This window comes from Cydia fagiglandana, chromosome 6, assembly GCF_963556715.1.
Source record: "Cydia fagiglandana chromosome 6, ilCydFagi1.1, whole genome shotgun sequence".
NCBI classification, from domain to species: Eukaryota; Metazoa; Arthropoda; class Insecta; order Lepidoptera; family Tortricidae; genus Cydia; species Cydia fagiglandana.
In genome coordinates, this window is record NC_085937.1 from 7,951,609 (window position 1) to 7,977,949 (window position 26,341).

The following is a 26,341-nucleotide window of genomic DNA, read 5'->3' on the forward strand; positions in this document are numbered from 1 at the left end:
TGTGTTTTGTTAATTGCATTTACCATGAGATAAGGTATACAACACACTATGTTGTGACTCCACAGATGTAAAAAAATAGTCGTATTTGGCCCAATCCCATTATAGGAGCTGTAAAACTGCGTACCTCCTATGATGGGATAATTGACAGAATGATGCTTGCCATGCCATAATTTCAAGTTTAAACAATATAGAAGTACTTAAAATGTAGTTACGAAATATGTCAATCAGGAGGTATTCTCGGACTTCGGATAAATTAATATCGTTTTTCCAAACTTTTATTTAACTTGCCCTGTTAGTTAGTGTGGGTCCAATCTTGGTAGCTGAATTTGAGCCACTTTTAGATTTCCGATTCAGTTGAAATTTTGTGTAAGTACGTAATTAAGTATGCAAATCGGATGATAATGCAATATTATGATAACATGGACCTGATCTGATGATGGAAACAGGAGGTGGCCATGGGAACTTTATCGCAATAAACCCTAACTAATTGTGTTTGGGTAGGTATATTAGAATTGTCTCGATGGATCTAATACAATAATAATTGGCTGTGGAAAGAAAAATCCATTCAGCGATAAAAGCTTATACCAAAAATTGATTTTTTTGCCGTAACTTATTCCCCATTTCAATATTTTATACTGATAGAGCAATGTCCATTATAGGGGGCCCATTACTGGATCCACGTCCATTACCGGGGGCCCATTACTGGAGCTTTGGTGTCCATGACTGGAGAAAAAAAACATAGTTTTAATTTGTTAAATATGTGGAAACTAATTGCAGTATCTTTGATACAACATGCCTAAAACATAAAAGACGGATAGGACTTTCATCTTTTAACACGCTAAGCGGTAGACCATTTACATGTATAAGGGAAATATCATAAATACTCCAAATTTCTACTTAAATGTCCCATGACTGGTGCTGTTACTATATAGCAATTTAATTAATTACATTTATTGACGTTCTCTAAAAGTACATTAGTCAAAATTTCTTTACATGCACTCAAATTTACGATAGGATATCCGTGATAGTTGGTATTTTAATAGACGATTCGCACACTTTCTTTATAAAGGTGCACAATTATCTGTCATGCAGCGAATATCAAAGTGGACTGTAATTGATTCAGGCCCGCCCATTCAACAATAACAAAGGAATTGTCATTGTATATGGGCTAAACGTCTAGTGGAGTGACAGGTGGCCCGGAGCACCCTGGTCAGTGTGCCATGCGTGAGCAATCTCCGGCTAGGGAACGCTGTGCCTTACCGTTCGATATAGCCTCACCATTTTGCCATCATCCGTGACAGATGAATGCTGCAATTATAGCTTTTAAATAACAGTGTTTTCAGAGCACGATCATTGCCAACGTAAATTAAATATACCTACCTCTACCTACGTACATTTACTTCTTATCGGCACAATGTATAAATGCAGGGATTAATTCTCTTTTAACGTTTTAATGGTTTTCTGGCGTGTTTAAAACTGCGCCCTCAAGAAACAATGTCTAGACTTCATAATTCAGGGTAAAGCCGTCAACGCGCGCTATCCTTTAATTAAGCCGTGTATCAACGCGGCTCAATGAAACACGACGCGCCAATAAATTCTTATTCCGGCCCTAAAGCACCATGTGTTATTGCAATGTGTCCACAGTGCGTTTATTTGTGGAACCAATTTAAATAAACTTGTTGACGGTTACGAGAGCCCGCCAGGGTTTACTCTGATGCTCGGTCGTCCGGTCCGGTCCACAGTAAATTGCCTGCAGCATTTGCTTGGGGACGCGATACTCGCACAATTTAATTTAAAATATAATTGGAATCGAAAACAATGACACGACAATAATTCTTTACCAGTTAACAATTTAGAAACTGGCCGACCTGGCAAATATAATTGGCGATCGAGACACGCCGTGTGATTTCGATTTCTAAGTCAGATTAGTTCCTGCGCCTCCGGTTGAGAAGTTGCTTGATGCAGTTCGTTGACAGACATGCTTATCTCTAAGTCTCGTTCAAAGTTACATTTCCGTTGTATATGTGAATTGTGTCATCTTCGTATTTTACCGTTACATGAGTAACTCTTCTTACAAATTGAATTTTTGATTGCTTCCTCTTTTTGCTACGCTCATCCTTAGTGCAACTGCATCGCTGTTATTTTGTGCAGAATCGGTATAAGTACTTATTTTAACTGACACAGACTGGTAGAACAGAATTCGGTTTCTTAGTTTGATTGTGAGCATAGTACAAATAGCTGAAACCTAGGTAAGTATGTAAATAGTTTATATCGGATCGAGCGCGTTTTCTTCTAACGTCAAGCCCTGACACTACACTAATCTAATAGTAGCTAATAGCCAAACTTCTGGCTAGATAATGTGCGACGAGTTTTGTCACCACTCGGGTGGGTTAAACCTAATTAAACGTAACTATACTTAAATGGGATCGCAAAGACAAAACTTCTGATGATAACTTTTATACAGTATGTAAACTTACTAAAACCATTCCTCAAGCCCGTTAATGAATGGGTCACACTGAGCAACTTTTACTATGGCACCAACCCAGAAATCGCGAAAAAAAAATTGGCTCTCCCACAGAAAATTTCAATGCTAAACCAGCAAAATGTATGAAATAACCAAATTTTTTTTCGCGATTTCGGAGTCGGTGCCATAGTAAAAGTTGCTCAGTGTGACCCATTCATTAACGGGCTTTAGTAAATGGTTTTAGTAAGTTTACATACTGTATATTCGCAGGTTAAAACGTGAATGGGAACAAAGTTAATTTAGTAGGTATTGTATTAGTTGTGGCATTCTTAGCCAACTGTTCGCATCCCACGATAAGTACAGTTATCCTTGCAGTTTTATTTTTTATTGCCCAGGTTTATGAGTTGCAGACCTTATCTTTGACCGAGATATCGCACTCAGGATGAGCCTTAATTTTACAAGAGATAAAACTAAAGTTTTTCTGGGTTAAAGATGCCTTTTGATATTTAAATTTTAAAACGTGAACCCTGTTTTTAATTACCATAATACAGTGATGATCTACTTACCCATTTGCAAATACCTGCTAATATTATCAAATTCAAATTCAAAGATTTATTTGTTCAACATAGGTAGGTATCACCACTCGTAATTCCCTTCCTCTTCCTTCCAGATCATCTGGAAGAAAACAGCTTAATCATTAAGGTTTTCATCTCCTTATATTGTCTTCCAAAATATCCATCTACATACCTATGTATTGTATATAGCATAATAACATATGTTTTGATACCACGAATCTGGTACATCAAATCCCTGCAACGATTAGACGTTCACGAGTGTTTAATCCGCTCTTTGACCCAACGAACAATACTGTTTCTGCATCCATTAACCCAGTTCATGGCTGTAACAAGCAGCACTTTATTTTCAACAGCCACGGCACGCTAAGCACTAATGATGGATTACCGGAATATTAAATCTTTACCTTGTTCGCAGCCATCATCACCTTAACCTGGCAAGTTTGTAGATCGTGTAAACGAGGCATGGGGCATGTTAACAGCGATTAAGTACGGTGCGCAGTCTGACACAGTCATTTTACTTTGGTGATAGGTATTTAATGTATTTTTAATATTCATGCTTTATCATAGTCGTAATCAATAAGAAAATCTTTTACAATAGTTACCAAATACTAATTACCAGATAGTTTTGTTGGTCAGTCCGGCCATTTAGGTACGTAGTAAATTTGAAATGTTTAGGAAATAACCTCCAACGGAACAGAGACGGAACTACGTAAAAGTCGATTTATCTGACATAGGCATAATAATTAAGAAAGGTAAACACAGTGGTTATCTAATCTAATCATCTAAATATTATCCATAGGGAAAAGCTCTGCACTCCACCTGTTTTAACCTAATGTGTAAAATATACACGACACCACCGGAGAGCCAGTTGAGTATAGTATTTACGTATCCCGATGGGTAATATTCGTAGAAGGAGATTTAGGGCTCGTATGATAGAACCGTTACGACGATAGACCTACACACCATACAAGGCAGACCCTCTATGGCGATGGCGGCGCAACGGAGATATTGCGGCAGGCACCATAAAAGTATACTCTAGCCTACTACGAAACGATTGCTTCCATTTACAATATGTCACTATCACAAGTGACTCACACAGTCGGCAATCACTCTTGCTATTATAAAGCAATTACGATGTACCTAATATTTGTTGCGCTGGCGCCTCCTTCCGCGTAGAAGTCGTTCAACGATGACCCTATACAAACTTTCAATCCACTTTTGACCCCAAACTACGCTGGACTATCTAATGGAAAGTTTCATACACATTCGATCAGTAGATTTGGCGATGAAGGGAAAATATCGGCACAAACCCTCACATTTTACCTCTAAACCTGGGCTCATTGTCAGATTTAAGTATTAATTGGCTGGACCACCGCTGCCAATACGAATAGGATTAACTCTTACCTAATTATATAGGTACAGTTCCCTCTGTGGAACTAGGTACGCTTATTTATTGTCAGATTTGCATTTTGCGGCTAATTTTATTTGTCATTTTAAAAATTATTTATAGTGATTACAAAAACAACAATAATCCAAAGAATGAAAACAAGAAGCCAGATAAATATTTATATTTGAATAAATCGTTGAAAAACGACGGCTAATGTATACTCTCATTAGTTAAATGAATTCGATCATTTTAACTTGACGTAAAAGGCACGCCCACTTACTGCCACAGGTTTTCGTAGGCAAATAGGTACCTAAAATAACCGCACACCTACAAAGTCCATATCACAAGGCCACTACATTATCATTAGTATATTATAAGTTCGTTACTTTTGGGTGAAAACATGTTTACCTGAATTAAAGTGATGAAAATAGATGAAAACAGTTGTTTTGTTCTAATTAGATAGGTCTAAGTAGGATGTATTCATAAGGAAACTTATTTCCCCTATATATATAAAGACACGCATATGTGAGGATAGCACTTCTGAATTCTGTTACCTAAATAAGGAAACTTCAAATATGTCGATCGACACTTTTTTACTCACAAAAGATACTTCACTCACTTGATGCGATGCGCCCCAAATACCCCGTACCCCGACAAGTAGGTATCAGCGCTGAATCAAATCGACCTTGACTTTGTCTCGAGATAATCTCATCAAATCAAAACGCAAAGTCACGCACATCAAACTTTTCACGGCTGTCGACGGTGTGCCAAATCTAATAAACGCAAGTGCCCGCCATTGTAATCCATTTTGAGATTATTGTGCCAGTTCAGCATCTTGATAACGAATGATAACTTTATTGAAGTCTGCAAACTGACAGCGGTTAACAGTTTTTTCTTCTAGGTACTTACTACTTATCTGCTTAGTTACATTTTTTTTGTTTATTAGTATTTTATTTTAAATATTAAGATAGACGTTCTTCAGCATCAGCCAATTTACAAGTTAGTAGCGGAACATAAATTTTAATTATCCGCTCAAAATTGATCAAAACATCTTTAATCTCTTAATATGAATGGCGACCAAAACAGATGAATATCGTTGCTGATTTGTTGAAAGCGTATCTGCTGTATAAATCACGATTTGCTAGACTAGCGTAAAGTCCGAGGATCATTATCATATTATGATAAATAAAAAAAAAGCCTTCGTGTCCGCGTCTCATAATTAAAGAAAACTAGTGAAAGCATAAAAATAGAGATTTCCAATTAATGAGTATGCAAAACAATAATTATTGTCAATGTGAATTAAACTGACGTAGAAATTATTGGGTGTCAATTGGCAAAAATGATTCATGAGCGGTCCCGTTTTATAATTTCACGCGGAACTCGGGTTTCGTCCGTTTAAAATCGTTGGTGATTATTCAAGTGCGTAAAACGCATGCATATTCATACACACACCTATCAACTGCTTGCCAATTTCCTTATGGATGGCCGCATACCACTGTGTTATCAAGTCATTTAAATACTTCGATGTTAAACAGTTTTACGCATTTTTCACCAGCTTCCGAGTTTTTATTTTATTCCGCTTGATGGTACCATCATTAATAACTATTAGGTGGTATTTCCTGTTAGGTGGCCAAGGAGGAATGTAGAACTTTTACAAACTATCATACACACTGATTTATATGTAGGTCGGTATATCAAATTTACAGTTAAGACACCTTTTTAATAATTTTAGGACGGATGATGATGTTTGATGTGTGTTAGCAATATTTCGTAACTTATACACAACGAAAATCTAAAATCTCCGTTAATATCCTGCCTATCGTAAAGTTTTTACTTCATCTTTATATTTTACGATTTCCTGAAAGTCAACAGTATTTTAATTACATGAAATTAAATGAGTATGAAATCCTGTTCCGACTCAATTATACGGACCTGCAATTAAATTACTCGTAGAAACATAATAAGTACGTCAGTACCTAGCGTCAGAACCAACGTGCCTCCGGGTATCGTTATTCTGCCTATTGATCAACAGATTAATCGTTCCATTTGTGAGACTTTGTCATTGTCTAATAAATCGTAATTCTTTTTCATCTTGTTTCCGGTCTCATTAATAATTTAGTTAATTAATTTAAAAAAGTAGTATTGACGAGTTCTTACCGCACCGATTAGCTAAAGATAAGAATACCATACCAACTTTTTGGAATTGCAAAATTTTGCGTTTTTTCTAGTTAGGATCACGAGCTCAATTTCTTGTGAAAATCCTACCCACGGAAGAAAGAATGAGCGCGCCGATCCTACCCTTTCCTACTAATCCAAATCCTACCTTAAAAAATGTGCAATAGAAGTTTATTTGCATCTGTCCCCTACGAACATTCCTACATCGTTTTTCCTATTAGTACTAGTTTTCTAACATAAAATATATATTATATTAAACAATGCTTTCCTGTTACAGCAACGCTATTGGGCTCGGAGTGCGTCGTATCGGAGCAGTGCACCCTGAAGGTGGCCTATAGTGCATGTTTGGAAGGCGTGTGCCGCTGCACCGACGGTCATCTGCAGTTCAGGAAGCACACATGTCTTTCTCGTAAGTAACTCATGACTTTGACTAACATAAATTAAGGGATTAAAATTGAAATGTATGGTATTTATTTAGTATAACATTTACGTGGGAAATCTTTTAGAAACCTCACGAGCCGCTTGCAACCCAGTATATGACAACGTCTGCGTCTGAATTTGAGATACAAACAAATAGTATTTTTAGATTACACTGAGCCCAACTTTATTGTTCAGCCATAAACTGTCTGCAATTTCCCGAGCCCGATTAACAACATAACTATCTAACCCGCTCGTATTGTACGAGCCAGTAAGCGTAACAATAGCATGGCATTATCCTCACAACTCCTCACTCCGATACACACCGGTAACACATCATTTACTTTCGATTTCGTTCGGTCGTCTAGCGACTCATGCCGAATTGACCAAGTCACGGAGAGTTACTGGACTGCGACGAACCGAGATAAGTCGCCGTGTAATTCTATAAATCGGGAAGATGTGTGTCATCACGGGGGAGGGTTCGAGCCGATGCGACTTATGATATCGCTTTGTGGTCCTAAATTTATTATTTTCTCTTATGTCAAACATCGCATAATACAAGTATAACATTTTCTTTGCTATAAGTCTAAAAGAATAAGTAGCTACTCCAATAGCGCACACATGTGAACAAAATTATTAAACTAAAATATTGCAATTGAACTTTGAAATGGTGTGTCTGCATTGACTAATGTCCCATGCGAATTACTATTTATGTAGGTACTTAAAGGACATGACGGCAATTATAATTGAGTTTTATAGTTAGTAATAGGTGCCTATAAAAGAGATTTCTTCACTTATTCTGTATATTTTCAAATATAGTGGAAGTAATTTTAATAGAGCATCATTTCCGTGTGCGAAGCCCGCCTGTGAGAAAACGAGGTAATTGTTCTTCGGACTGCCGGCGACTTCATGTGAACCTCTCTTATTACGGCCAATAACGCCACCATTATGATCTTATTGTGAGAATTATACCACTTATAGCATAGTCAGTTTAAATGCCTTAAATAACCAAGTTTTCTCACATACCGCGGAAATTAGTGTTAGAATATGGTAATTCCATAAACTACAGATAGCAAAAGAAAGGACAGCAATTAACATCTAGAAACATCAAAATTACAACATAAAATATTGAAAGCATTCCTACCCGGACAAGTGCGGTCCCGTTTTTACTCTTTGGGTACGAAACTCTAAAAAAGGCTCCCGGTCAACTTAGGAATTACGAATAATGTCATAGATTTCCGTAGTAACGATAGGTATCGTAGCAATGACTTTCAGTGTAATACAATACAATAACAGCAGTATTCACAATAAAACTTTCGTGATTGGATTAACACATTGTTTCCAGCACGAAATCGAAATCCTTAATTTGCATGTTAATTATAATTATATCACGAATTAGTTCTGTAGAATCATTGCTGTATTTAGTTCTGAAGCACGGAATTGTAATCACACCACAATATCTCCAATTCAAATGGAATAAGTAGGCGAGTAGATACTGTCCCAGATAACTGAACATCTTGTTATTATCTAGTCAAAATTTTGATATTTGAATAACCATAGGCGATGACTAGGTATCTGGGTCGTCAACACATCTGAAGGCAAGTCCACACAAAAAAACAGTCAGAAGACCAACTATGGTGCGTGCCTTACTGTTTCTGATTACCATGTAATGGACTATCAAATTACCATTTGTAAATTTACATTCACTACACTTAGTCAAATTGGCGTCGTTTTATTATTATTATAGTATGTATTTGCATTGTAAAACAATCGCCGTTCGGAAAACTTGCATCATTTACATACGCAAAGAGGTACCTACCCTCCCGCGTTTGGTCATCGGCACGATAACGTATAGTGATTTACTTAGTCTATTGGGAGTATATTCCTTTGTAACCTGTTCTACTGAATTTAAGTATTGGTTCATTAACCACAGTATGTTATACTTCCTTGCTCACTTTTTTCTTACTGTTAATGAAATCAGACATGCAAATGAATAAGAAAAAACACGACACGTGTTACGCCCTTTACGAGGCACTCGCATTCTGTAGGTATCTACTATTGTATTAGATATCTTTAAATTAAAATTATATTGGTAACTATATTCTGGCAAACAAGTCATGACAGTAATAGTAGAATTTCTTATATATATATATGTATGATAATATTCATCTTCTTACCTCATCATGTTGTCATCTATAAAAATCGAACCATAACCAATGTACGAGTCGTATCTGATGCATCTTGCATAAACGAAAGTGTGGGATTTTGCTAAACTACTGTGTACGCATTAAACAACTATTCAATCATACCTTTTTGTGGTGTTAAATACTACTTAGCCTAAGAAACAGACAGTATGATTATTTTTGGTTATTAATCAAAGCCAAACTATAGCTTGCGACGTGCTGCAACTAAATTTTTTATTCTAGGGTTTTTTTCCGAGAAACCGTTAACTTTCAAATTCCATAGGAAAAACTATGACTTACTGCACTATATATAAATATATAGAAGATAACACATGACACAATGATGCGACACAAACAGCTGTTTACAACTGTACATCGGCTATTAGAACGTTAGCAGAGCGTCGCGTATGGTCAGCATCGGGAAAATTGCTATCAACAACCGATCATTAAGACCAGCACGTTCCATGCATTACTGTAAATATATACAACCATTTCTAGAATATATGCTTGCGAAGGACTCCCATTAATATATGAGTAAGATTAGGTTCTAATTATTATATTATTATCTCGCTTTCAGCTGCACCCCCCGGACATGTCTGCTACAGCAACGAACACTGTCGGCTATGGGACAGAGAAAGTCATTGTGAATTTGTTATACCCAATCTCTTTGGTAGATGCTCCTGCAACGCATTTTACCGATTAACCGGCGATAAATGTGTGGCACAAAAACCGACCTTGGTCACAGAGGCGGTTGTTGCTGAACAAGAAACCGTGTTAGTGGACGCCAATGGAACCATATTAGAAAATACTGTGAGCCATAAATCGCCCACGGCATCCGCATTTGTAAATTCTGGGTCCGTTGATTCTTTACGACCAGCAAACACATTTACAGATTCGTCAGAAGATGTCAAGCCCAGTAATTTACCAATGTTCACGAACAAAAACGAAATACTAAGCACACAAGAAGATAGTCCCCTAATGCAAGCTGTTATGAAAGTACCCGAGCCAAATAAAAAACTGCCGGTGTCGAACCGCAAAGATGGAGAGCCTAATGAAACCGTTGGTATCGATGAGTTGACTGCCAATTTGCATGCAAATGATCAGCCGATCTATAGAGTTGTGACGCAACCGTCCTTAGATAAGAAAAATAACAAAAAAACAGGAACATCTAAAGACCAGCAGAAGTACAAAACGGGACATCAAAAGAAATCATCTTTGAAAGGTAACTTGTCTTTTTTCAATTAACATTATAATATAAACAAACATTTAGTTTTCTAATAAGTGGTCTAACGTTATAATTTGCAATTTCTAGATAAACACCGTATCCGAGCAGATTCCGTAGCTGATATCGGACCGGCCTCTCTCGGAATGCCTTGTTTAACCGACTCACAGTGCCATCTCGTTGATCCGTATACGAGATGTCTCAACAAACGCTGCGACTGTGCGTATCGGACTAATTCCACTTCGGCGTGCTCAGCGAGAAACAGAGGGTGCTTGCCAGGGACATTCCAGGTTAGTTAACCTTTTTAATGTTATACTTAATTATTGAAGTATAGTCTATGAACGTATGTAATAACTAGAGTCAGAACAAGAATAGTCTGCAGCGGATTTGATAGCCCACGCAGGGCAAGTGTTATTTTAAACGTCAAACTTCTATGAAATTATGACGTATAAATGACACTTGCACTGCGTGGGCTATCAAATCCGCTGCAGACTTTTTTTTGGTTCGACTCTATTCAATATTCATTTTTGCAATCTATTATTTCAGTGCCGGTCGACTGGGGCGTGCATCAGTTGGTACTTTGTCTGTGATGGCCGAAAAGATTGTCCCGACGGATCCGATGAAACTTGTCAAGGTACCGGTAAAGGTCGGTAGTTAATGCACATTATCTTTTTGCACTTCTATTCCTTCTCTACTCGTATTTCAACTATCATTTTCTCATAATCTTAATACACTTAGAGCATTTAATAACTGGAGTCTGCCGAAAAACTTGGACTGACATGGCTATGTACTTTACGTACAAATCGTGTAGAAACAGCAATACATTTGACGTCCCCTCCCCCGCAAAAATCGGCAGACTGTTTCATAAAGAAAATGACAGCGATGACATCTCCAGTTACTAAATGCTCTAAGTTAATACATACTCGTACCTACTTTTAAGAACTAGATCTTCAAATGTGGCTCAATGTAGACGCGTGCCTGATCGTTACCATTAGCGGCAGTAATGCTTATTTATATCAGGCTATTGGTATAAATCCCTCGTTATAGTCTAATTTAAACGTACTCTGTCTTATAGGAAACGGGTTGTGAACTGGTTTACTAGTAATTCTCGTCATATACATAGGTAATGGTCGCTCAACGGCGCTGATGGCTGGCGTCTACACGACGTTATTGTCCGTATCGCGATTTCGCATTAATGTACCGGGTAAATAATCTAGAGCGGTTAAATTACTTTATCAAGCGTAATAACATCGCCTCTCATTGCCGTGTTAGAAATTCTAAGTGGCTTGATCTAAATTAAAATCGTCGTTAAATTGGTTTAATGCGCTCAAAATAAAATAATAGTCATGAGTCATGACATTAAAGAAAAACTTCAAATACTTACTGGTAATGAACAATTGAACAAATACAATGAAAATTTACTACATATTAGTCTCTGGCAGAGTCATTTATCGACAAAAAAAAAAATTTTAAATTGAAAATTTTTACTTGAATATTTCATGGATACTAGATACTATTTATTAAGTATTAATACTATTAAGGGCCACTTGCACCATCCCACTGACCCGGGGATAGCCGGTTAAACCGTTCACCAAGTGTCAAATTGTACTGGTAACCATGGTAACTTTAGGTTCGACCGGTTAACCCCGGGTTAGTGGGATGGTGCAAGTGGCCCTAACTAGGTAGGTTTGATATAATCAGACACCGTATACGACTTTTTAGGGGTACTAACTAGTGTATCATGATAGCGTAGCACGTGCGACTTTTGCGTCGCATGAAGCATCGATCTATTAACATAATATGAACATATCATTCAAGCTCTCAGATGTTTCATTGGATTTGCAGATGGTACTGGCGAGCGGTGTCCCATGCACGCGTTCCGTTGCGGCGGCGTGGGGTCTCAATGCGTGTCGCGGGCGGCGCGATGCGACGGCACGCCTCAGTGCCCCGGAGGAGAGGACGAGAGGAATTGTCGGGCTACAAGGAGAAAAGGGTAAAGGGTGATACTTACTTACTATATACTTGGCTATCCGATGACCCAAAATGAGCCTTGGCCTCCAACACAAGAGCACGCCACTTTGCTCGATCCTGAGCGGTATCACGCAGTTGGTCGACCCAAGTAGGTAGGATACTTAGCACAAACCTTTTATAAAACAGATTAAAAACAGGGAGGATCTCAAAATAGGTACCTACTTTGCGTTTGCAATAATTCAAACGATAGTTTACCGCCATTTATTGCTTTAAAAATGTCATGTTTTAAAGAGCGTTTTTAAATTACATTGTAAACTATGCCATATCTTAAATTATTCATTATAACAAATATTCATTAACATAAATACCTCACCAATGATCTCTAACAGACAATCATAAGGAATACCTACGCAACCCTATTAGACGGAATACCTTAGTTCTCCGTTCAGTGTTCCTAGGCGCTTATCGTTACATACGGGTTTTCTCATGTTATCGGCTACGCTCGTAGCGCGTAACTCGCGCTGGCATTGAATGTGTTAAGGTTAGATATTACTATCAGTCGAGAACCTACCTATAGGTACCTACACTTTGCAACATATACACATACACATAAAAAGGGGTTAAAGATTGTCCTCTTTCGCATCAGGATTTTACGCCTGATTATGTCTATATTTACGGCCCGACGTAAGTACTGTTAAAGAAACACAAATCTGTAGAAAAACAGATTTAATGATAGTTTAAATAGTCAAGAGATACATTTAAACAGTCTATATTCATATTTATTTCAGATGTCCTCGCCATACGTTCCGCTGTGGCTCCGGGGAGTGCTTGCCAGAATACGAATTCTGCAACGCCATAGTGTCTTGCAAGGATGGCTCGGACGAGCCTAAACACCTATGCAATGAGCAGTCACGGTACGTACCTAACTTTCATAACGTAACACTATGAGGCTTGTAATAAGTAAATATTATAGGACCATTTTACACAGATCAACCTAGTCCCACAGTAAGCTCAATAAGGCTTGTCTTGTGGGTACTAGACGACAATATAAATAATATCATTCATGAACCTCCAGGTCTGTTTCTTAAGTATGTTAAGTACACTACATTGTACTAAAAATCCATTTGTATTATGTGACTGTTTGTGTTCTAAATAAATATATATATATATGTATATAAATACCTACTTATATTAAGTAGAAAACATCCATAACTTAGGAACACATTTTTGTGATAAATATGTACACAAATAAATGCCCTCCCACCAGGATTCGAACCCGAAAGCTAGGAAATAATAACAAGTTGTAATTTTGTTCTGGATTTGCTTTTGATATGATTTGTGTTGTGAAATTCCTACTTTCCGCACTATCGTGAATGACTATTTTTTTATAAGCTTTTATTTAGTTTCACCTGTCCCGTTGTCTGTCTGTCTGTCGGTCTGTAATCAAAATCTTGCAAGTTAAATTTCATCCACTTCCCGGTTTCCGATTGGGCTGAAATTTTGCATGCATGTAAATCGGATGACAATGCAATATTATGGTATCATCGAGCTGATCTGATGATGGAGACATGAGGTGGCCATAGGAACTCTGTGATGAAACAACGCAACCTAATTGTTTTAAGAATTAAGAGATTTAAGGGTTTTTAGAATTGTCTCGATGAGTAGTTGTCTGTCGTAAGAAAAGTACAGTCAGCGATAAAACCTTGTACCAAAAATGAAATTTTGGCCAAAAACTTATTTTCTGTTTTAATTTATCTTTTGTTTTTCAGATGGCGGGCCGCGGATTTCTGCCCGCTACGTTGCGGGAACGGACGCTGTAGGAGCACGGCTGTGGCCTGTTCGGGCCGCGACGGGTGTGGTGACAACAGCGACGAGATAGCTTGCACCGTCTGTAGTAAGTTACACTTTCTATAAATCAATTGGGTACTTTCCTCGACTTAAAATAAATTATATCACACTGTGCACCAAATAATAACACCAGATAACTATGTGGAAAAAATTAAACTGACATTAATATCTTCGCGACATCCACCTTCGCTGCGGCAATTAGTGTAACTTGCTCGATACTTTGCATGGGGTCGTTAGACTGCCTACCACTGTAAACGCGTAAAACTATTACGAAACATTTAGCACATTAGCGTTATTAATAATCTTCTTGTTGGTCGAATGGAAGCAACAGATATATGTACGCTCAAGCTCTTTTTTCCGCTTCTCTATTTACTGTACCTAACAATTAAAACACAATTCACTCCCAGCGTGAGATCTAAAGACCCAACAAAATAAAAAAAAGAATCAAAAGCAACCTACAATAGAGGCAATTTCGAGTTCCATTTCGAATAAGTTCGTTGCCCATGAAAATTGACCTTAGCACTGAAGTTGAAAAGGAGAGTCCAGCTGATTAAATATTTGTTCGCTATGAGGACATGTGTGGCGCACATTAGAACGATTTGCTACGATATGAGGTCCCGTTACTTGTACAATGCTTGCAAATGATGCCACATGTCAGTCTATGGTAAGGTTTAATATAGGCAAACGGAATACCAATAAGGTGACGGGGCAGGGTGACGGCCGGCCGTTTATACGTACGTATAGAAATAGAAATAGTTTATTCGTATAGAATTAAATAAGAGATAAAAAAGAGGACCAAAAAAATTCACATAACATTATATGACATAATATAAAAAGTAACATCAGCCACGAAATGGTCCCGTCTCAGCATAACATAGCATGCATCAGCATAGGAATGGCATAGGATGGTATGGTATGATGGTATGTTTAATGAATTGCAATACCTATCTTGTCATTTCATGTTATGTTTTTGCAATTTAACTTCTGTAACCGAATCTGCCCTATTTCACTAACTAGCGACCCGTCCCGGCTTCGGTTAACAAATTATACACCTAAACCTTCCTCAAGAAACACTCTATTGATACGTGAAAACCGCATGAAAACCCGTTCAGTCGTTTTTGAGTTTATCGCGACCAAACACACAAAAACATGGACACGGCGGGGGACTTTGTTTATTAAGGTGTAGTGATAGTGATAACTATATTGTTATGTGGCCTGTTGATTCGGTCAAATTGTGTTTTTTGAAAAACTAATTATAGCCAGCATGCTATGAATGTAGTACCTATGATACCTTTGGGTATGGTGCTTTACGCAGACTAGCGTCCCATCCCCTCCCCCTTAAATTCCCCCCATTAAATTCTAAACGAAAAAGGTTATATTCATTTTTTTGATCCGACGCACCATATTCATTTTATGGCTAGATGAACTTCGACAAAATTTAACCGTTGAAAAACTTGCAGAAGATCAATATAACATAGTATGTGATAGTACTAAAAGAAACCATACAGGACAATAACCTTGCAAGCTTATTTTCCGTATAAGATTTTTTTCAGTACTATCACGTACTAACTTATAATGAACTTCAACAAGTTAATACATGAATATGGTGAGTCTTACTAAAAAGTTGTATATAACCTTTTTTGTTTAAAATTTATTAAGGATTATTTCTTACCTTGACACTTATTTCCTAACTCTAATACTTTTCTCAAAAATAAAAAATAAACCGTAAACCGGGACATATTTCATGCTAAAAGGGGGGGTTGCGTCAGGGGGAGGGGGAGGGACGCTAGTGTGCGTAAAGCACCACACCCAAAGGTATCATACTACATTCATAGAATGCTGGCTATAATTAGTTTTTCTTGCCCATACATTAGAACATAATTTAACCGAATCATGTATGTAAAATGAAAACTAACAGTAACTTTTCTTTTCCACAGGATGTCCAGCGCCGCAAGATAAACATTGAATTAGAGTGTAGCTCAACGAATCATTCTAGTGAACATTCTTGACTGTCGGATCTCAACTTATAGTGCATTTATTGGGGTCCCTTTGTTTCCCATAAAGTTTTAAGTCATAATATATTGTTTGTCATATTATCGTTAGTCATAAAACTGAAACCGTTGACTTTTCAGGATTTTCGTAAGGTTATTCTATAGATAGGGTAGGTTAGGTTTGTTTTATGGCAATCTTGAAAAGTTACGCGTTTCTGAGAAAAACCAATTATGACTAACGAAAATTCGGACAAACAATACATTATGACTTAAAACTATTTGGGAAACAACAGAGACCCGCATTTATGATTTGTCGAGTGAGATCGTTCTGTCTCTTAGCATACAACGCGATATCCGAGGCTGCTCAAGCGAGAACACTGCCTTATAAATAATGATTTCTATGTATAATTCTTAGCAATTTGACTTCTGCCTATAAATGAGGCAAGTGACAAACGGGACAAGAACCTTATAAAACATGGAGAGAGTAAAGTAGAGAGAGGTACTTGTTTCATAAGAATCCCTATCTATGTACCTAACTATAGAACAGCCGGCCTAGTCAAGGTTACAATCGCTATCGCTTGGACAAAGAAAAGCTTTATCTCTCTCTATCACTCTTCCATATTAGTGCGATAGTGAGTATAGCGACAGTTGCGTTTCGATCGCTACGGAGCGTAAGCAATTGCCATCTTGGCTACGTGGCCAGTGGTTCTTAATCTGTAGGTAGTCTACGGACCACTAAAGCGGTCTCTGTAAGGACCTGAAATTTTTTGTTGACTTTATCAGTAGGTATCGCAGTTATTTATTTTTATACCAAAATTTTGTCGAGTCCCTTATCACTGAAAGGTTACTGCAGTCTGAGAGAGTGAGCCAAACGGCAAATAATTGCCTCTTCTGTCTGCATTCGAAGCACTTGTCCTACGTAACTTACTCTTTCACCTGACATTATTTCTGGGCTTTTAATTCTAACTATAAAATATAAGATCTAGAGGTAAAACAAGCTTTTCTATATCAAAGTCTTTCTAAAAATGATAAAAGTTTGATACACTTGCAGGAAATTTTCATTACACTGTACCGGGTTAGGGTGGTATTCTACCTATCCAATTACTTTGTCCAATGTGTATTGCATCTCATACTTTGCTTTAAATGAGAGACTGAGAGGCAATGACATTGGATAAGCGGAATACCACCCTTAGACGCGTCTGTGCACGTAGATTCCATAAAAAATTTATACAATTAAGAAATAACGAATTTGATTAATTTATTTTATAATTACACTAGCGAGCAATAATTTTAAGTATAGGCAGTGGCACGATAATAATAGAAATAAATAATAACAGTACGTTTAACTAGGACTAGGTCATACTCAATAAGACTGAGGAGTAATACTCTGGCTCTAATTAACGTGTTTAGAATAAATAATACCACTGCACTGTAAATATTTGACATATTATTTCAATTGTATTTTTAATTTAATGAACATAATGATTATTGTAATTTTAATTCTAGACATACATTTTTTATTATTCTCAATAATGAGATGATAATATGTATTTATTTTCTGATGGAGCATTCCATGAAATTGTCTACCGTTTGTCCCGTGCAAACGCGAATTTTCTGAAGATTTTCAGGTATAAGAGTTTTCTTTTCAATGACAAATGGTCAAAAATATGGGCAGAAAAATAATCGCCTGCTTTAAATGCCCAAAAAAAAGTCGCAACACAGAAAATAGAATGCGTTTGTACGGGACAGTCCGTGGAATGCTCCTGATGCTGACATGTAATATTTTAAGAACATTATGAATAAATGAGTATGAGTAAATATGAGTATTAGTAATTCGTAGGTCTGCGCTCATTCACAGTTTATAATATTATGTATAATTGTTTTTTTTTTAGGCTGACCGTTTAGAACTCTGAGCTCAGCTTAAAAAAAATCAACTACACACTATTAAATAGGTTGTATAGCTGGTCAAGCAAATCTTGTCAGTAAAAAAAGGCGCGAAATTCAAATTTTCTATGGGACGATATCCCTACAGTTTTCAAATTTGCCGCCTTTTTCTACTGACAAGATCTGCTTGATCAGCTATAGAAAGTAATGTGGTCATAAGAAGAGATTTCATAATATCTTTTATACACTCATCAATTTATTGTAACTGTCATTTGTCGAAATAGCTTTCTTCTTTGACTTCAATTAGCATACTTTTCTAAAAATTATACGTAAGTGTTCAAAAATGTTTGAACTGATATTAATATGGTCCTAAAAATTTGTGACGAAGCAATCGAAACATTATCAAAAAATAGGTACCCAATGTTGCCATAACTTTGATGTACTTTTATCAAACTTATATATCATCATTTCATCAATATGTATACACCAAAATTATCATAAATCGTTCCATCCAGCTCACTATATTTTACATAAGTATTTGTTGTTGGACACAGACCTTGCCTTTATGCACCTTATGGCTCCTCTACACGATGGGCCAGCGCCGGCCACTCCAAGGGACGCAGCCATGCGATATAATGATATAGCAATATCACTTGCTCCCTCTAACGCATAAATGTGTCCCTTGGAGTGGCCTGCGTTGGCCCATCGTGCAGAGGAGCCCTTACTAGTATTCAAATCAAAATATATAATTATACCTACTTAGTTGTATACAAGTAAATATAAGTAAATACGTGTTAATTCTTATAAAATAGGTATTATGCTAACTATTCCCTTGGTTGCTAATAATTTGAACGTTCCATAAGAATTATGAGATGAAAATGTCTATAAAAGATCCCTAAAACGAAGTAACATTGTCAAAAATGTCGTAATGATATGGAGAAAAGCTATCAAGGGTAATTGACAGTGTGAGTCATAAGAAGTCGATTTATTTTTTAATTGTTACTATGTATTTATAAATATATGTATGTAATTGGTACACTTAGCAAAGTAAAACTACGGGCTCTTTGGAACTGTCACAGTACATATTGTACTTAGATATGTAAGTTATTAAAGAAATTATGATATTTGTGAGAAATATCCTGTTTTGACAAGATTCTATGCCCACAATTGCATTTTGTTAAGTGACCATATATTTAAGATACTATAAGTTGATTATAATTCATTATGGCTCAGTAATATTTATGTTCAGAATAAAGATTACCCGTAGTATTATGAAACTGGTTGTAATATAGCGTGTAGCGTGTGTGTGAATGTGATATTTATTAAATTACGATAAATTATTTTGCTGTTTCTGTCTTTACACCATGTTGTTCTTCGCACCCAATCCATTAAAATACCTAGGTAAGTATTAAATAAAGGAGTGACGGTGCCATATAGGTAAAAAAGCGGCCAAGTGCGAGTCGGACTCGCCCATGAAGGGTTCCGTAGCAGCAAGTAACAATAAAACAGCGGTTTACGATTCATAACGTATTAAAAAAAACTACTTACTAGATCTCGTTCAAACCAATTTTCGGTGGAAGTTTCCATATTAATGTACATCATATCATATATTTTTTTTAGTTTTATCATTCTCTTATTTTAGAAGTTACAGGGGGGGGGGGGCACACATTTTACCTACACGTATGAGTTTGATGAAAAAATTTTTTGAGTTTCAGTTCTATTAAGTATGGGGGACCCCCAAAATTTATTGTCTTTTTTCAATTTTTGTGCGAAAATCTTAATGCGGTTCACAGAATACATCTACTTACCAAGTTTCAACAGTATAGTTCTTATAGTTTGGGAAAAAAAGTGGCTGTGACATACGGATGGACAGACAGACAGACATGACGAATCTATAAGGGTTCCGTTTTTTTGCCATTTGGCTACGGAACCCTAAAAAGGGAAGGGAGTGTTGCAAATTACCTGTTCGCACGTGTGTGTACAACGTTTTACAGTACATATAGCCCTTTACATTTTCGACGTAGTTACGTAATATGCTTATTATAGCACCGGTGTTGTAATGTCGTAGCAACAGATGTACCTAGGTACTGTAAAACGCTGTACGATATACACGTGCGAATGGGAAATCCGCAACTCGTGTCCATTTAAGACAATCCCTTCGGACATGTTAAGCCGGGTACTCACTAGCGAGCTGTAACCGAACATGCGTGATACAGTAACGAGGTTCTAGTGTGTACGCGTGTTACAGTTTCGGCTCGCGACGTCGCCGGAACGCTTTCACCGAGCGTACTCATTTTGCGAGCTGTAACTGTAACCGAACAGATACAGTACGAGGTTCTAGTGTGTACGCATGTTACAGTTTTGGCTCGCGACGTCGCCGGAACGCTTTCACCGAGCGTACTGATTTTGCGAGCTGTAACTGTAACCGAATAGATACAGTACGAGGTTCTAGTGTGTACGCATGTTACAGTTTCGGCTCGCGACGTCGGCGGAACGCTTTTACCGAGCGTACTCATTTTGCGAGCTGTAACTGTAACCGAACAGATACAGTAACGAGGTTCTAGTGTGTACGAGAAGGCCAAGCCGCTGGAAGCCGAATCTATCCTCAGTTTTGGTTTGTAACTCCACGATGTCGGACGAGTATTTTTCGCATGTGCAGAATACATACAGATGCCTACTCGATGGTCATAAACGGCCACGAAGATGTGGGATTCATAGAATTTATCGGGAAAGTGGTTCCATAGAATACATTACATAGTACACTATTTTCCCTGTAGGCGTCTATCAGCAATAGTAGTTTGTGTTACAAGGGATCAAAATGATATATTTCCGTCAAGGGCGTATATTGAATCCTGAGCGTAATAAGGGATTCAAGTGTTAACGCCCAAGACGAAATAATTTTGATACCGTGTGACACATACTGCTTTTCACATCAACTATGAGGAAAATAAAAAAAATCTTAGTGTTGACACAATCCGATACTTAAACAGATTATTTAAGCTAAAAAAATAATGTGTCAAAAAATTTAAAAATAGTGTCCTTGAACAGAAAAGTGCCACTTTGATCCCTCCTAGCAGGGAAGAAAAGTGCCACTTTGATCCCTCCTAGTAGGGAAGCAAAAGCCGTTTTCCGAATATATGATGTGAAAAATACATTTATCCTCTGACCATTCACTCATGACGAATAAATACTCGATATATAACTGGTTTGCAGCGGCTAGCAACAACTAATCTTGACGTCCACGAGCGCAGTGCAAGCGTCCTTTGGTTCGCGGCAAAAACCGACAACCGTCGGATCGCTGCGAGCCGCCCGTGTAGCGTTCGTTGCAGGCTCGCGAGCACGTACACACTATGTTTTTGGCAACAGTAACTGTTACAGTTGCGTGCAACGTTACGGGTTCAGAAATGAGTACGTTGTAGATGTCGGCTCGCTGCGAGCCGCTCGCGTACCGCTCGCAGCAGGTTTGCGAACCACGTACACACTATGTTTTTTGGTTACAGTACATGCAACGGTTACAGTTACAGCTCGCTAATGAGTACCCGGCTTTATAAAATTCGCCCCTCGTTGCAAATTTCCTATTTATCGCACTTGTATCGTAACTAACTACTACGTGAGAAAATTTTAAACACAGGTTTCCGAACTGAAGGGCAGCGTAGGTACTAGAACGGACCTCATTAAGTGCCTAAGTGCCACTTTCACCATCCGTTTAACCCGGGGTTAACCGGTTAAACCGTTAACCCAGTGTCAAATTGTACTGGTAACCATAGTAACTCCATGTTTAACCGGTTAGCACTGGATTAGTGTTTGGTGCAAGTGGCTCTAATTAAGATTAAAATATGTAACGCAGCTGCGCATGCGTCAGAAAATAAAGATGGCACCCAGCCTCCGGACCTGCAAGTGACATAGAACGTAGACCGTCTCGAGAACACCGCAAACATCGATAACATAAAACGTGCTATGAATATTTAACTTACGAACCACTAACAAGTGTTTCCATCAACAAGATTGAGATAAAATAACGCACAGGTGAGTTCACTTTTGATTAAGTACCTATATATGTAGGTATATTACACTGAAGTTATATTGATATACTATCTAAACATGAATTCAAGTGTTTACGTACACCATGCACCCGTAAATAATGTTTTTACAAATTTTCACGAGTTTATCAGCAACACATTAACAAAATTCTGATATTTTCTGCACGCTTGTCTAAGTAGAATATGGCATGGCGAACTTGTAAGAACTGTTATACAAAGTTATGTAACCTATATCGTAACAAAATGAACCAATATCAATTTCAAGTAATCGAATGACCAAGTGTTTCAATACAGGGTATTTATTGTTTACGAATTTTTCTTGACTGTAAACACACACACTGAATAGGATAGGATTGTTGATGTGATGCGATTCAACATGTACCTATTATCTTCATTCGACGTCGGTAGTCGGTCTCTCGTTAGTTTAAATGGAAAATAATAACGACAAGGGACTCATCGTTTGCTGGAGGATATCAAAATGGTTATTAGCTCCCGTTCAAAGGTTAGTCGTTTATACGATTTATATTAACTAGTAGTTTGCCCCGAATTGAGAATTCGCGGTTCGCCAAAAACTCTATATATTTAACTTTCGACGCGATTGAATAAAATAAAAATCAAAATGGCTGCCGTTTTTAATGATCTTCCCAACGGATCTATAATAGGCCTTTTATATATATACGATTAGAGCAAAAAAGAAGAAATTCATGAAGGCGTCCATTACTCGTATTTACAATTTTGATATCGGATTTCTATTAAGAAGCCTTTTCGAATCCTCAGATTTTTTTTTAACATGATTGGAAAAAAAAAAGGAAACTCAAGATTGCGGGCATTTTCAACAATTTTGACTCCTATTTTACACAAATATTTGGCGGGAAATTCAAAAAATCTTGGGCTGATCACACTTTGTATTGTATTATAGTTTTGATACTAGAAAATATTTGGTGATACAATAACGAAATATCTGTCAACAATTTTTGGCTAGCCAGACTCTATCTTGGTCTAGTTCTGTTTATTAATTTTACAGTTTGTATTTTCATACTCTATAATTTTTTATTTAATACCTATCATGTGTGTGTCATGTAGGATGTCACGCAAAAGCGATAGTTATTTTAGGTTTAGGTATATCGATTACTAAAATGATTTTAATAGAAATAAATTGGTTTCAGAAGGAAACTGAAAAGATTCAAAATGAAACAGATTAAAGTTGGAGTGTTATTTCTACTACCGAGTTGTTCTTTCATCATTCTACTACTATACTACTGGCAGCATTTGGGGCTCGGTTTTCGCCAATTTCCGGCGATTACTGCCCAGCCTCTAATCTCTATCCGACATCACAAAGTCGTGCCCATGAAACATATAAATCTTGACGAGTTATACAAAGACAACAAAGAATCAGAAGAAAACTTTTTAAATGAATACAGAACCGGTAAGTCTCGTATCTGCCTATTAAAGATATGTAGACTTCCATGCTCGGTATCAAGCTTCAAGATCGAGTAAGGAATGTCGAGATCCGTCGCCGCACCAAGGTGCATGACATGGGTTTCGTCATTACCAAACTAAAATGGAATTGGGCGGGACATATGTTGCTAGGCAGAGTGATGACAGGTGGACTAAAATGTTAACAGAATGGTGGCCGCTTTCGGATGAAAGAAGCGCCTGGCGTCCGTTGGCTCGTTGGGTGGACGACATTCGGAAAATTGCGTGTAGATCACTCCTGGATGAGATTAGCTCAGGACCGGGACAAGTGGCGTACTAGAAGCCTATGCTCAGCAGTGGGTGATAAAGGGCTGATATGATGATGAGTCTTCATTCAGAGAATCAACATTATTTATGTTGTAACCAGAATAAACTTACTAAACATTATTTTCTATCTGTATTTAATGTAGACATGCAGACATCCTTGATTTATTTGGTACTAATATCTTATTCCATCTACTTTCAGTGTACTCTATAAACACGCCAGGGTGCCAAATTCCATTCAATATGATAAATTACAGGAAGCAAATCGAAATTGAGAAAAAACATAAGCAGAAACGATCTGACTGCGGTAAACGAGCAGTTCACATAAAGAAAATTGACGGGGATCGTGTACGAGCGACGGTCAACCCATTGGTAATGAAAAAATATCTAAGGAAAAGCGCCCGTTTTGATTGCTGTTACAGATTTCTACAGCTCCGTCCTGGTCACGAAAATACCAAAATTAAGTGAATACGCCTTGTCCAAATTATTTATTAATTTTTACTTTATTATTTAGACCTCAAATAATGCTTTTTTTTTACAGCTTTACACTATGTGTGAAATTTATCTCCGGTGCCACGATTTTTCTTCAAACTGATTTCATAAACGTGAGATGTGTTGAATATGATGTGAGAAACAAGACACATCCGATATATGATGATGTTTTCGCCTTCGCCAAGAAGATCAATACGAGACACAGCCAACAATCTTGTAATAACAGCTACAATGTACTGATGTTAGGCATGGACTCTATGTCTTTGCCGCGAATTGTGCAGACGATGCCAAGAACTACGGATTACCTTCACAAGAACTTTTGGTTTTGCTTCCGTGGTTATCACAAGGTGTTGTTTATTTTTTTACGTTCTTGAGTTATTTGTCGTAATCATTATAACCAAAGGTTTTAAGTAAACAATTTGAAGTTTAGTTTAGTTGACCATAGCACGCTTAGCAGCTCTCTTCTACTTCAAAATCTCATGTCACGATCACAACTAAAGGCCTGTCAGTTGTTCGGAACTGTCAAAATGTTGTTCTAACTGATAAGCCGATACCGTCCGGCGGACTGTTAATCAGTGGGCCCCTAAATAAGTTCGTTCTATGATAAAGTGCTTGCCAGAGTGGCTGAATTTCGATAATTATTTGTATTTTCAGGTGGGTGATAATACGTTTCCCAACGTAATGGCAACATTGACTGGCCACAGCATGCCAATCATATCCTCAGAATGCCAAGATCAAATGGACCAGTGTAACGAAATGTTAATGTGGAGTAAATTCCAGGATATCGGATACGTCACAGCGTACGGAGAAGACTTCTTGCGTTTACCTGATACTTTCAGTAGGCGCTATGCGTTTCAGAAACCTCCGACCGACCACTATATAAAGCCATTATTTATCAAGAGGGAGAAGGAGTTGAATAATAAATCGCTAGTTTGTGCAGGAAAGATATCCGCTGGCCAGCAGCTTTTGGATTACGCTGCTGATTTTGTGACAACATATCGAAATGATCGCTTCTTTGGATTTTTTTGGATGAACTCATTCAGCCACAACACGAACAGTCGTCCTCAGGATGCAGACAGACTACTGGAGAATTTCTTTAACAAAATAACGTACACTGGTATTCTTGAAAATACGTTCGTCATTTTTTACAGTGACCACGGCATTAGATTCGGACCACTTCGTTTTGAATTAGAATCGTACTACGATGAGCGGTTACCGTTCTTTTTTATGCGACCGCCGACAAGGTTCAGAACCCGGAGATGGAAAGAATATAAGGCGCTCGCGGATAATCAATTTAAATTAGTGACCCCCTACGACCTGTTCAACACGTTAATGAATATAAAGGAGTTGTCTACATGCAAGAGTATGTCCGACGTGAGCTTTTCTCGCGGCTGTCCGAATTGTCACAGTCTGTTCACGCCAGTTAAAACTTCACGGACGTGCCGCGACGCTGCCATCCATGATAAGTGGTGTAGTTGTCACCAGTTGTATCCCCTAGATAATAACGACGTTCAAGGCATCAAGAGCGTGCTACTAGCGATGTCTCATATCAATAATATAGTTAAATCTATAAAAACAAGACAATGCTGGCATTGCCTGGACATCTCGCTCAAAAACGTCATAAGAATACATTTCTATTACGATGGTAGTAAAGATAATATCTATTATGTGGTTGCATTCACTACGGCGCCGGGTAACATGTCTTATGAAGCTGTCGTGAACAAATCGCAATTAATCGGACCTCTGAGCGTTATAACGCCGTATAAAGGTCAAAAAACCTGCACAAGAAATATACGAGAACTTCCAAAAGCGCGATTGTATTGTACATGTCAAAAGAATAAAACTTGCACTTAATAATTGTGATATCTTTTGATCATTGAAGTTATCTGTATATAGGTAGGATAGCTATAGTATAGTTTGATAGGTATTTTTAATTTTTAGTTTTAGTTATT

At 37.6% G+C, this 26,341-nt stretch overlaps 2 protein-coding genes across 4 annotated transcripts in view; both read left to right on the forward strand.

The window, feature by feature from the left end:
• LOC134665080 (serine protease nudel-like) overlaps positions 1 to 16,680 on the forward strand; it is a 68,343-nt gene extending 51,663 nt beyond the window's left edge. Inside the window, exons 3-11 of one of the 2 annotated variants that reach the window (XM_063521888.1) lie at positions 6,879 to 7,010; positions 9,779 to 10,423; positions 10,514 to 10,713; positions 10,970 to 11,057; positions 12,269 to 12,416; positions 13,183 to 13,308; positions 14,164 to 14,288; positions 16,180 to 16,282; positions 16,542 to 16,680. In XM_063521888.1, coding sequence (XP_063377958.1) covers positions 6,879 to 7,010; positions 9,779 to 10,423; positions 10,514 to 10,713; positions 10,970 to 11,057; positions 12,269 to 12,416; positions 13,183 to 13,308; positions 14,164 to 14,288; positions 16,180 to 16,208 — 1,493 coding nt within the window. In that variant the 3' untranslated portion in view covers positions 16,209 to 16,282; positions 16,542 to 16,680. Of the gene's footprint in view, positions 1 to 6,878; positions 7,011 to 9,778; positions 10,424 to 10,513; positions 10,714 to 10,969; positions 11,070 to 12,268; positions 12,417 to 13,182; positions 13,309 to 14,163; positions 14,289 to 16,179; positions 16,283 to 16,541 lie in introns of both variants that reach the window. The other variant, XM_063521887.1, reaches the window with a different exon arrangement.
• A 6,647-nt stretch (positions 16,681 to 23,327) lies between these two features.
• Positions 23,328 to 26,280, forward strand: LOC134665085 (uncharacterized). 2 transcript variants are annotated; one of them, XM_063521896.1, is made up of 4 exons: positions 23,337 to 23,583; positions 24,100 to 24,269; positions 24,439 to 24,736; positions 25,044 to 26,280. In XM_063521896.1, exons 3-4 carry the CDS (start codon positions 24,629 to 24,631, stop codon positions 26,241 to 26,243), a joined length of 1,308 nt encoding a protein of 435 aa, XP_063377966.1. In that variant the 5' UTR covers positions 23,337 to 23,583; positions 24,100 to 24,269; positions 24,439 to 24,628; the 3' UTR covers positions 26,244 to 26,280. The 2 variants fall into 2 exon arrangements, with proteins under 2 accessions (XP_063377967.1, XP_063377966.1); XM_063521897.1 differs by lacking the exon at positions 25,044 to 26,280 and having other exon boundaries at positions 23,328 to 23,583; positions 24,439 to 24,537.
• Positions 26,281 to 26,341: the final 61 nt, after the last annotated feature.